At 40.6% G+C, this 11,367-nt stretch overlaps 2 protein-coding genes across 2 annotated transcripts; one reads left to right on the top strand and one right to left on the bottom strand.

Annotated features, from left to right (window-relative positions):
- Positions 1-638: 638 nt before the first annotated feature.
- cdca9 (cell division cycle associated 9) lies at positions 639-2,759 on the top strand (the record flags this gene model as incomplete). Its single annotated transcript, XM_080052399.1, has 9 exons — positions 639-735; positions 844-978; positions 1,080-1,117; positions 1,225-1,285; positions 1,389-1,462; positions 1,675-1,730; positions 2,256-2,337; positions 2,484-2,573; positions 2,721-2,759. 9 exons carry the CDS (start codon positions 639-641, stop codon positions 2,757-2,759), a joined length of 672 nt encoding a protein of 223 aa, XP_079908525.1.
- A 1,124-nt stretch (positions 2,760-3,883) lies between these two features.
- plin2 (perilipin 2) lies at positions 3,884-9,966 on the bottom strand. Its single transcript, XM_080051707.1, has 8 exons — positions 9,884-9,966; positions 9,646-9,686; positions 9,167-9,362; positions 8,673-8,755; positions 6,463-6,682; positions 5,434-5,612; positions 5,026-5,142; positions 3,884-4,521 (listed from the first exon to the last, which is right to left on the bottom strand). The coding sequence occupies exons 2-8, from the start codon at positions 9,667-9,669 to the stop codon at positions 4,093-4,095; spliced, it is 1,248 nt and encodes a 415-aa protein (XP_079907833.1). The 5' UTR covers positions 9,670-9,686; positions 9,884-9,966; the 3' UTR covers positions 3,884-4,092.
- Positions 9,967-11,367: the final 1,401 nt, after the last annotated feature.

Raw genomic sequence — 11,367 nt, 5'->3', positions numbered from 1 at the left:
AACACCACCTTAACTATGTTTACAGTTTAAAAATGTTTGAATGAAATGCAAACCTCAGTTAATCATTTGCTCTTGTTTCTCTGTCCTGAGATTCACACAGACTGAGTAGTCTTGTTTAAATGTTACAAATTGAGCTAATCAAATTAACTTCGATTTTTTTTTAAGTTGCTGCAGAAGTTATCTCAGCTAATTTTATAATCTAACATCTAATTTGATAATAAGGTGATTGTATGCGGAATGCTCATGCCAGAAACCCATACAGTGGTTTTGTACAGATAAATAAATAAATATTAGCAGGTTCTCAACAGTATTTCAATTTAGGGGGGACGCGAAATAAACTCTGTCCCCTGGGGGGGGGGGGGGGGGGGCATGACAGAAAATAATTGAGAACCACTGCAAACCTTACTATCTATGCTTCAAACATGTTACGACATTTGAAAATAATTACCTGTTAAACGCTAGTATCCTTCCGCGAACAGACCTGTCGCACTGTGAGTTTGCAGTGAGCGCATGGATACCTTAATTAGGTCTAGTGCGGTCGCAGGTGTGTCATGTTTGCTGACTTGCTGTTAACCTTAAAAAAAAAGGCAGTTAACCAGACGTGTTTCACTCAGACAGGACGGGACAACAATATAACGATGAAGCGAACGAGAAATGCCCAGACGAAAGTGCAGCCCGACTGGGAGGTGCGACGGAGCAGACTGGCTCTCTTCATACAGCAGTTTGAGAAAGAAGGTTTGGTAGTTGTGGACTGCGTGTCAAAATGTCAGCTTTCACATGCTTCCCGCCTTACTATATTTTAACAACCATAACATAAAACTACGAAACATTTTCCTCTCACAGCACAAGAGCGTATAAACGAGTTAGAGGCTAAAATGGAGAACATGTTGGCCACCGTGGACAAAGTGTTTCATGTGGAACTGATGAAGATGCCTCGCTCTCTGCGAAACACGCGCATGGGGGATTTAATAAGCAGTAGTGAGCCTTCAACTTTGATACAATGAAGAACATTTATTTAAACTTTTATTTTTATTTATCTTTTCTCAACTGACCTGTTGCCCCTGTGTTCTATATGATAGCGGAAATCTCTGAAAGTGATGTGTCAATTGCCCTGAAGGTGAGTAGACTCCGGTTGACTCATAAGTTTAATTTAGTTTTAGGCCTAGCTGCTGCCACCTGGTGGCTCTTTCCTGTTATAACAGGCATAACTGTCACGTTTTGCAGAATGAGGGTTCCCTTGAGATGGAGATGCACAAGCCCCTTAGAAGGGCCCCCAGTAAAAGAGGTAACTCTCCAACAACAGTGTCACTTACTGCATGAACATAGTGTGTATGTAAACGTTTTGAACATGTCTGCTGTGCTTTATTGTGCTTTTTTTCTTTAAAAAGAAAAAGTCAGATCCACTGATTCTCCACCGGTTCAGGGCAACCCAGTCCAAAGGTCCACGTCCAAATCCTCCAAGGTTAGCAGTGTAGCAAACCTTAGCACTCATGGGCAAGGTTGGTGTTGGTCTAATAAACATCGTAAGAACTTTTTGAGATTTTGAGTCGGGGGATCTCATACCAAGTCCTGCTTTGCCCACTGTGATGGTGTATGTTCTTTTGCTGAGCTATAACACGTTAAGACATGTTGCAACACCATATCTGTTCTTTTTCTTTTTTTTTTCATTTTTAGAGAGGAAAAGCAACCAAAAGGACTATAGTTGGTAGTAACAGCACTGGAAATGTCAGGTAAGACTGAAGGTTACAGTGTTTAAAGGTGGAGTCTGCAATCCCAGAGAATGCTTTGTCAAAAACAATGATCTCCTCACCATCCACTGCCTGTACTTACTGTGTGACAATGTTAATAAAACACCAAGGCCCTGTAAACCGGCATCTTGCCAGGTGCGGCAGGCCCCCATTTATTTACTTGCCCGTTTATAGAGCCTAGGCCTTGTATTAACACTGTATATATATTTATTTAATAACTCGCACAGCACTGTTCGAGATATTAACTGATTTTGACAAAGTGGTATGACTGCAAGCAATCTCCGTAGTTGCTGAACAAGTGGTGAATGAGTATCGAGACATTTTTTATATTTTCATTTTTTACAGGGCCTCCATCTCAGGCAAAAGACCCCTTACCAGCCACTACAAACCTAAACTCAGGTCAAGTGATGACACACACATGAACAACAATTGGACTTTATGTACAAATGCATATCTACTGGCTCTCAATACATTAAATTTGCCTTGTGAATCTCACGCTGTCTCCAGGTCTGTCTCCACCGGGGATCTGCACTGTTCAATGGCAGGCTCATCAGCTGCACACATCACTGTCACCACAGCACGGGGCCAGGTACCTAATGGCACATACATAAACCTTTTGGAGAACATGCATGTCTTCATTTTTACATAATAATTTATTTTTAAACGGTTAAGATTCACTTTTCTTATTATGCGATGCCGCAGACTTTTATACAAGTTGTTTTATTCCCCTCTCAGGCCGTCAGCTTTTCTGAAGAGACCAAACATGAACTCAACTTTGACCTGCTGGACGACGTAGCGTTGTGTCAGCTTCAGAAGTTCACCACGGTAATCCAAAGTACACCTTTTTAATTTGATTTTTAAGAGTGTTTGGTTATTTTCAGAACTACAAATCTTTTTTGTGTGTGTTCCAAATCTGTTCCTTTTTTTATATATATATATATTTGAAATGTACCAAGTATGTCGTATTTTCAGGGTCTGATGGAGTTTGTGTCAAGGCGAAGTCAGCGCTGAGTAAAGATGCTTTAACATCCACCGTGAACACTTTGATTGCTATATATTTTTGTACCACAGTTTTAAAATGTATAATAAAGATTATTTGTATCAGACTACATGATTGAAATTAGAATTTGATTCTAGTATGTTCAAATATTATATATACTGTGTGTGTGTGTGTGTGTATATGTATATATGTATGTATATATATATATTAATATATATATTAATATTATAATAGAAGATTGAAAAATCATGCCTGGTCTGAGGGGTCTCAACTTCAGTTGCGACATTCAGATGGCAGGTTCAGGGGGGTCTTCTGCTGCCCATCTGCTTCAAGGTTGGTCGTGTTTTGCGTTCAGAGATGGTATTCTGCATACCCTGGTTGTAACGAGTGGTTATTTGAGTTACTGTTGCCTTTCTATCATCTTGAACCAGTATGCCCATCCTCCACTGACCTCTGACTTCAACAAGACATTTTACGTCTATGGTTTAGAGTGAAAATCCCAGTAGATCAGCAGTTTCTGAAATACTCATACCAGCCCTCCGGGCACCCTCAACACATTGCCATGTTCAAAGTCACTTAAAACCCCTTTCTTCCCCATTCTGTTGCTCGGTTTCAACCTCAATTAGTTGTCCCGTCCAGGTCTACATGCCTAAATGCATTGAGTTGCTGACATGTGATTGGCTGATTAGTTATGTGTTAACAAAAAAATGAACCGCTGTACCTAATAAAGTGGCCAGTGAGTGTATATACATGTATGTGTGTATGTGTCCTAGTTTTACCTACAAATCATTACTACTGTCAGTGCGTTTGACAAACAAGTCGTTACTCTAGATTTAATATATGCACTGTTTGCATGGCACAGATGTGTTTCCTGGAGGACACGGTTATTTTATTGCAGATATTTCTGCTCCAAGTGTAAAATGTAATCTAAGTTGAGTTCTTTCCACATTTATTTTACGCCTTTTTAAAACCAAGAAATGTTCTCATAAATGATAAGTCATTACTTGGTAAGATCACAAATCTGCTACTGAAACTGGAACACATCCAACTCAGATTTTCATTTCAGGGAGGAAAAAAACGGCAAATGCAAATATCTGATCCAATAAAGTTTATGCAGAAACAGTCACAGGAGAAAGTGTTGCCAGACAGGCTGGTAAATGTCATCATAAAATTGTGCACAGAATTGACAAATCTTAACATGTTTAGATGATTGCATTACAGCAATAAAAATTATACATTCATAAAAGCTATCAAATTAGTTTGACATCCAAATGCATTCTACTTTAAAAAAAGTCAACATATCAGCAGAATATATTAAAACTGAAAGCTGTAGTAGTGGATAAACTATTGCTGGTGGGAATGCATTAACTTCATCTCCTCTTCCATGGGCTGCTGTGTGTGTGGATGGCTTGAGGAGGTGGGCTTGTCAGAGGCCGGTTTGTCTGTGTGCTCTGGGGCCAGGCGTGGGTAGAAGGGCCCCACCAGCCAGTTGAGTGGCGTGTTATTGACCAGGTAGTCTATGACCGTGTCCAGGGAATCCTTAATTTTGCCTAGCTGGACCCTGCTGCCGCTCAGCAGGCTGTCTGGCAGGTCTCTGAGCGCTGTGGCCTTGCTGACGCTGCTGTACATTTGGCTGGCAGAGCGCTTGAGGGAGAGCGCCTCCTGCTGGATGTGGTTGGGTAGACCCTGCAGGCCCGAGACCAGCACCAGACAGGAGGTCTGCAGCTGCTGTGTGAGGGAACGGGTCAGGGCCAAGGTGCGTGACTCGATTACCTTGGAAAAAAAGATAGAAATGAACTGTCAATATCTTGGTTTCCATTACAAAGAAACATGGGTGTGGGTGGTGTAACCAACATATTCATATAAAACACTTTAGTTCAATCCCCATACTCTCCTACTATTAAGTACAGTCCAAAAAGGTTTAGGATGCCCCGATACATGAAATGCAGCATGCTGAAAAATACCCAGATGTCTTCCTACATTTAGTTGTAACTTTTAGAGTTTAAATCAGCATGCTTTATTGGCGATTCTGACCCACATTGCAGCAGAAGTTACATCGATACAACTGAACCTCTGAGTTAAATAACTAGCGATATGACGGATATATAAGCAAGAGGCAAGTTAAGAGCCATGTTTTGATGAAATAAGTAAAATAATGTCCCCATCGGTTGCAGACTGCACTCTCTGGCCAGCTGTAGTATGTAGCATAGTAAAAAGAAAGAGTATGCGCTTTTGAACGCAGGGGATTAAGTGCACATGTGTTGTCCACCTCCTTACCTCTGCATTATGACCATTCTCCTGGTTTTGACCGTTGGACTTCCACGCTGCCAGGGAGTTCAGCTTGTTATTGACCAACTGGTTAGCCCCGTCAATATTCTTTCTGCTATATTCAATCTAGAAGAAGAAAGAAAACACGTTCAAAGTTTATTTTCTATCCATAAGCGGTTATAGAAATATTGTATTTATACGGCAGGAATGTACTTTGCTGTAGATTTAGTTATGTTAAAGGTGGAGTCAGCGATTCTTGAGAATGCTCCAAAATCACTTTTTTTCAAAATCATTGAATACCTCCTCAGGATCTACATGTACGTACTGTGTGTGCGCTGAAAGAGCAGAGTAGAAAAAGTGATTTTGACAACAAAGAAACAGTTGCTAGGAATATAACTAGTGAATAATGAGACCCACCAGGTCCACAGTGGAGCTGAGCTCAGAGATGAACTCCCTGCTTCTCTGCTTCCCCTCCTGGACTCTGGCCACAGCTCTGGTGAACGCACGCCTCCTCAGCTTGGTGGAGAGGGAGCCCAGGCGCACGTAGTAGCTCGGCTCCTTGTTGTCAAAACCTCTCACAGTTTTTGCCTCTAGCTCTGTAACAAGGGAAGGGGGGAAAAAATGAAAGAGCATATGATTATTTTGAGTTTCTCAGCTGTTTTTTTTGCCCTTAACTCTGAAGAATTAAGCGCATATCGCTGGAATGTTTTGCGTGGTAAAGTAGCTGGAGGCTTTAAAGCCATGAAGAATGTAATTAGTCCGCTGGTCAATCCCTCTAAACAGAACAGATCCACTTAAACTAACAGAGTACAGGATGTTTTTCTCATGACCACAGTTTACTCTAAACAACAAATCCTCTAATGATGGAGATAAACTGGCCTCCAATGCAAAATAATCCGATAAAGGAAACTGCACAGAGTCGTCAATAACAGCCTCCAGCTGCCTGTTAAGAACAGAACCTTGATATGGCTTGCTACAGAAAAACAGAGCTTAACCTCAAGTCAAGATAAACCGTTGAGCTTCCCTCCACATCAGTAAAAGAGGGTCGCTTGTTCTTAAAGTGGAGTCAGCCATTCTACAGACAATTGTTGACATTGCAAAATCACTCTTTGTCAAAATCAGTGAATATCGATCTGCTGCCTGTCCGTACTGTGTGTGTGCTGGTGTTAATAATACACAGCCTAGGCTCTGTAGACTGGTCTGTAAACAAAGGGGGCCCACCGTAGCCATAGCAACATTCCTGCTTACAAAGCCTAGCTGTGTATTAACATGGGATTCTTTATTTTTTTTACAGCACCCACACAGAACGGACAGGTCTCAAGAAGATATTAACTTATTTTTACAAAAACAATGTTTTTACAACAAGTATTCTCCAGAATCACTGACTGCATATTGAAAGTGTTCCCCCAAGAGGTGGTCTACCAGATAGTTTGTGTTGGCCCTTACCCAGCTCGTCTTCAGTCAGAGGCAGGTACGTCTCCACCAGGCTCTCTGAGGTGCTGAGGGCCGTGTGCACACCACTGCTGACCAGCTGAGCCGCTCTGCTCTCTAGCACTGTGCTCACACTCCCGCTCACTACGGCTCTGGTCCTCTCCATCCCATCATGCATTGCAACGTTCACCACGTCCTTAGCGCTGGTTACAACATCCTTGGCGCTGGAAACGATCTGGGCAAAGGGAACACAGACAGGACACCAATCAATATTTATTTAAACGATTAGGGCAAAAAGTCGGTAAAGGGAGGCAGCAGTTGAGAAAGACAAGACAAAGGTCAGCATGGGGAGATTAAAAGGGGGAGTCAGTGATTCTGGACAAACAAGTATGTTGGTGGCTATGTTGTTTACATACCCTTTGCGTAGGCTGTGTATTAACACTGGATATACAGTCTCGTGTGAACGTTTGTGAACCCCTTGAACCTTTTGGAATTTTATTTATTTTTACCATTATTAATTCATTTTTATCAATACCAGTATTTTTTATATGAAATAACAGATGTTTGTTTATCAATTCAACATTTTTCTTTTCCAGAAATCAACATAAAACAAATTATTTGCCAACTGTTGTATGTGCAAAAGTTTGTGAACCCTGAGCTGCATTGATTAAATCGAGCAAGTAAACACAATCAGATGGGCCAAATTGCGTCATGAAATGGACCAATGTAGTGAGAGATCTTTAGGGAAGAAATTGGGCGGCACTAGATAAAACAGAGATAAAACCAGGTCAGTTTAGGCTCACCAAAGTGAACCCATACAGGTCAGACATGCTAAAAGGGAAACAAATCTCAGAGGATCTCAGGAATAGAGTTGTGATGCTGCATATTTGTCTGGGGACAGCTATAAATTAAAAAAAAAAGTTTGAGCTCCATCGGTCCACCGTGAGGCAAATCATCTACAAATGGAGAGCTTTAAGAGTGACTGAACATCTGCCTAGAAGTTGACTTCCTTCAAAAATATCCATAAGCACCACAAGAAAAGTGATTTTTCAGTTAAAAGCCAACCCAAACATTACATCTAGTGATTTGCAGACCTCTCTTGTAGCATCTGGGAAAGATGTGCATGGTTCCACAATAAGAAGAAAACTCAGTCAACATGTCTTTCATGGGAGGGTGGCTGAAGAAGCCTCTGCTCTCAAAAAAGAACAAAACTGCTTGTCACAACTTTGCCAGAGAGCACCTGGAGATACCTGAAGTCTTATTCTGTGGACAGATTAGTCCAAAATGTAACTGTTTGGTCATAACCAAAACAGCCATGTTTGGGCAAAAACGCAACTCTGCCTACCACCAAGAGAACCTTCTCCCAAGTGAAGAATGGTGGTGTCAAATTGTCTGCAAATCTCCATATGTAATGTTTGGGTTGGCTTTTACCTGAAAAATCACTTTTCTTGTGGCGCTTGAGGATATTTTTGAAGGAAGTCAACTTCTTGGCAGATGTTAAGTCACTCTTAAAGCTCTCCATTTGTAGATGATTTGCCTCACAGTGGACCGATGGAGCTCAATTTTTTTTATATGAATTTATAGCTGTCCCCAGACAAATGTGCAACATCAAAACTCTATTCCTGAGATCCTCTGAGATTGTTTTCCCTTTTAGCATGTCTGACCTGTATGGGTTCACTTTGGTGAGCCTAAGCCTTATCTTTGTTTTATCTAGTGCCGCCCAATTTCTTCCCTAAAGATCTCTCATTACATTGGTCCATTTCATCAATCAATTTGGCCCACCTGATTGTGTTAACCTGCTCGATTTAAGCAATGCAGCTCAGGGTTCACAAACTTTTGCACATACAACAGTTGGCAAATCATTTGTTTTATGTGTTTTAACAATTGATTTCTGGAAAAGAAAAATGTTGAATTGATAAACAAACATCTGTTATTTCATATAAAAAATACTGGTATTGATAAAAATGAATTAATAATGGTAAAAATAAATAAAATTCCAAAAGGTTCAAGGGGTTCACAAACTTTCACACGAGACTGTAAAGTGCACACATAGTACGGACAGGTAGCGGGGAAATGCTCTTGTTTTGACAATGAGCATTCTCCAGAATCACTGACTCCACCTTCAACCAACAGCAACTGTCATCTCTGACATTGTGTAATATGGCTTGATCCCAATAGACAGAATGAATGTCGCCAGCTATCGATAACGAATGCAGTGTACATACCTGGCCAGACGGCTGGTTGAGAATGGGCAAGGTTTTCTCAATCTTGTCCAATCCTTTACAGGCCAGGTCGTTGGCAATGGCAACTGCAGATAAAACAAAGTATTGGGAGTTAATCGGGTGAACTACAGAAAACTGCAACAAAGACATCAAAAAACTAAAAATGGACAGAGAAAACACTTGTGAATAAATATTCCTTAATGGGACAGGGGGACTGTGATTCAATTAGTGAGGCCAAACACAGTGCACTTAATATAAAGAGTGACAGGAAACACTGGGTTAAAGATCAAGATGAGTAAGTAGCCAAGCAGCCTGACGTGAACTTCCTGTTTAAAGTTCTGTGTGACTCAGCTGCTTGGCACACAGTTATCCTCACTAGTTTCACTTCATTGTCCTAAGCCACCTTGTATACTAATGTATTCATTCAGGTATAGGCCTATACATCTACAGTGAACATTCACACTAAAAAAGGGGTGTTGGTTGGTGTTTCTACTTACTCTGAGGTTCTAGCTTGCCAATGATGGGCGAAGCGGTTGTGTAGACCACGGAGGAGATGTTCTTCACGCCCTGCTCGGCAGCCTCACACACACTCCTGATGTACGGGTGTGTGTCCTTGGTGTTGCAGTAGACGCTGGACACCAGGCTATAGGTGGAGCTCACCAGAGGGAAGCTTCTCACCCTCTCCACCACATTCTGAAAGAAAAGAATGCAGAATAGAGAGAGAGAAAGTTAGGCTTAAAAATACAGAAAATACACTATATTTTTGTGTTTTGTATTTTTAAGTGTTCCTGAAGTTTATTTGAGTCTAAACTTGTAAAGCCCATCTAGTCCAATCATACAGACATCTGAACAGATATTAATATCCCTGTTTTTTTACAGACCTAAGTGTTTCTTTTCATCCTCAAATTCGTTAGTTACATTGTAGTGAACTGAACTAAATATGCCAAATAACTATGACTTAAAGTGCAAAACTCACCTGATTTGAGATAACTGCCGCCATGTCTGTCAAAACAAAACCTACAGAGATAAGATAAGACACACGTCATGTAGTGTTCAAATGAACAAATATATCGACTCGTTCTTTAGAAACAAGATATGTAAGTAGGCTACATTAACTCCCGGATAACAGTTCTCTTCCTCAAAACATTACTTTAGGTCATTTAAATATGTTACAACGTCCCACCATTAAAAAAGAGATAGAAGTAAAGACTCACCGATAGTTGGAAGTAGGCTATATCCGTGTTGTCACTGAGTTTGACTGATAGTGCCTTTAGAGGCGACAGCAGCTGTATTTATATTCTTTCATATCGCGAGACGCAGCGCTGCGCCGTGACGTAAGCGACGGCATAAATGTTTTATCTGGGGCAAAGGTGAAAGTTTATTCGGGGGGAATTCCTCTGAAATCATCCGTCAGGCGGGCAAGCTATTACACACATCAGCATCAGTCTAATGTCCTAACGTTTCATAAGCCGGTGAAATTTTTTGGGGGTCAAAAGGAAAAATTTGTTAGATTTTTTTTTATTTTCTTCTTTTCCCCAGGGCGTCTGGTCAAGTCGGCCAGGGTTCCTTTAAGTATTACAAAATAAAATAGAAAATAAAATAAATAAAAGCCCTTCTTTTTTCGGAGTGCCTAAATGCCTCTTATTATAAGTAGAACATCTTTATTCAAACCTTTATTATACTATCTATGATTCAAACCAGTGTATTCAATCTGTTGGCTATAAAGGGACTTCCACTCTTGCCCGAAGTTCATACAAGGGGCATCTGAGCAGCTCAGGTTCAACTCTGGGGTAAACTTAGGGCAAAAATGAAGCCTTTTTGTTCATACAATGTAGTGCATCTTAGTAGCACTTATTTTCATCTGAAGTGGCATGCTCAGTTTGGGCCCTACGTTAGTTTACATGTTCACATGATATTCAAATAATAATAATCATATATAGCTATTGTTTTAAACATAAAAAAAAAACTTGTCCATGATTGGGCACTGCTCCAAATTGACCCTTAAACTGTCTCTGTGGATAAAAGGGTATTCAATGAGGTCCCATTTTTTATTTTTCACCACTGCCCCTTAGAAAGTCTTTGGACGCCACTGATAAAGACAGAATATGGGTTTTTATTTGAACAATATAGGCTTTAGAATTTAAGTCAATAGTTATACAACTATAATGTATTGGCACCCTGAGATAAATAATAATTAAATTGAGAAGACAATAATTAAACCACATGCTTTACAAAGCACTTTGATGTGGTCATCATGGTTTAAAGATAATCGGATGAGATGACGCATGATGATGCCAGTCATAGATTGGTCATTGAACTTTAATAGCTCCTTGCTCTGCATATCTTCTGAGGATTGTCTCGTGAGGGATCCATGGCTTCACAACCAGTCATCCCTCTTGTGCATGTTAAGTTGAGCACATGTTGAGACCCTCAGTTCAGTCCAGCCCACTTTACCGTCAGAATATCTACTCAGCGTGGAAGGAAGCCAGTCACACGCTTTATACTGGCTCTCATGCTATTAATGAGAAACATTGCGTGCTATTTTTAAAACAAAAAGCTAGAACTCGGACCAATCCAACACCTCCCCTTAATACATTTGTGATTACTGATATAATGGCCTGATTAGCACAATACGTCAATTTAACCCACAAGCTGAACAGGTATGTGTGTTGCCAGTAACTGATCAGAGCCACATCTG

The sequence above is a fragment of the Ammodytes marinus genome (assembly GCF_949987685.1).
Source record: "Ammodytes marinus genome assembly, chromosome: 23".
Taxonomy (NCBI): Eukaryota; Metazoa; Chordata; class Actinopteri; order Uranoscopiformes; family Ammodytidae; genus Ammodytes; species Ammodytes marinus.
Note: the sequence above shows the minus strand (reverse complement) of the source record. Positions and strands in the feature narration are given on the sequence as shown.

Coding starts and splice junctions, on each gene's coding strand:
- plin2 (XM_080051707.1), bottom strand. CDS start 9,669: ATGGCGGCAGTTATCTCAAATCAG. Junction 5,613..6,462: donor TCTGACTGAAGACGAGCTGG/GTAAGGGCCAAC, acceptor CCCTTGTTACAG/AGCTAGAGGCAAAAACTGTG. Junction 4,522..5,025: donor AGAATGGTCATAATGCAGAG/GTAAGGAGGTGG, acceptor TTTTTTTCCAAG/GTAATCGAGTCACGCACCTT.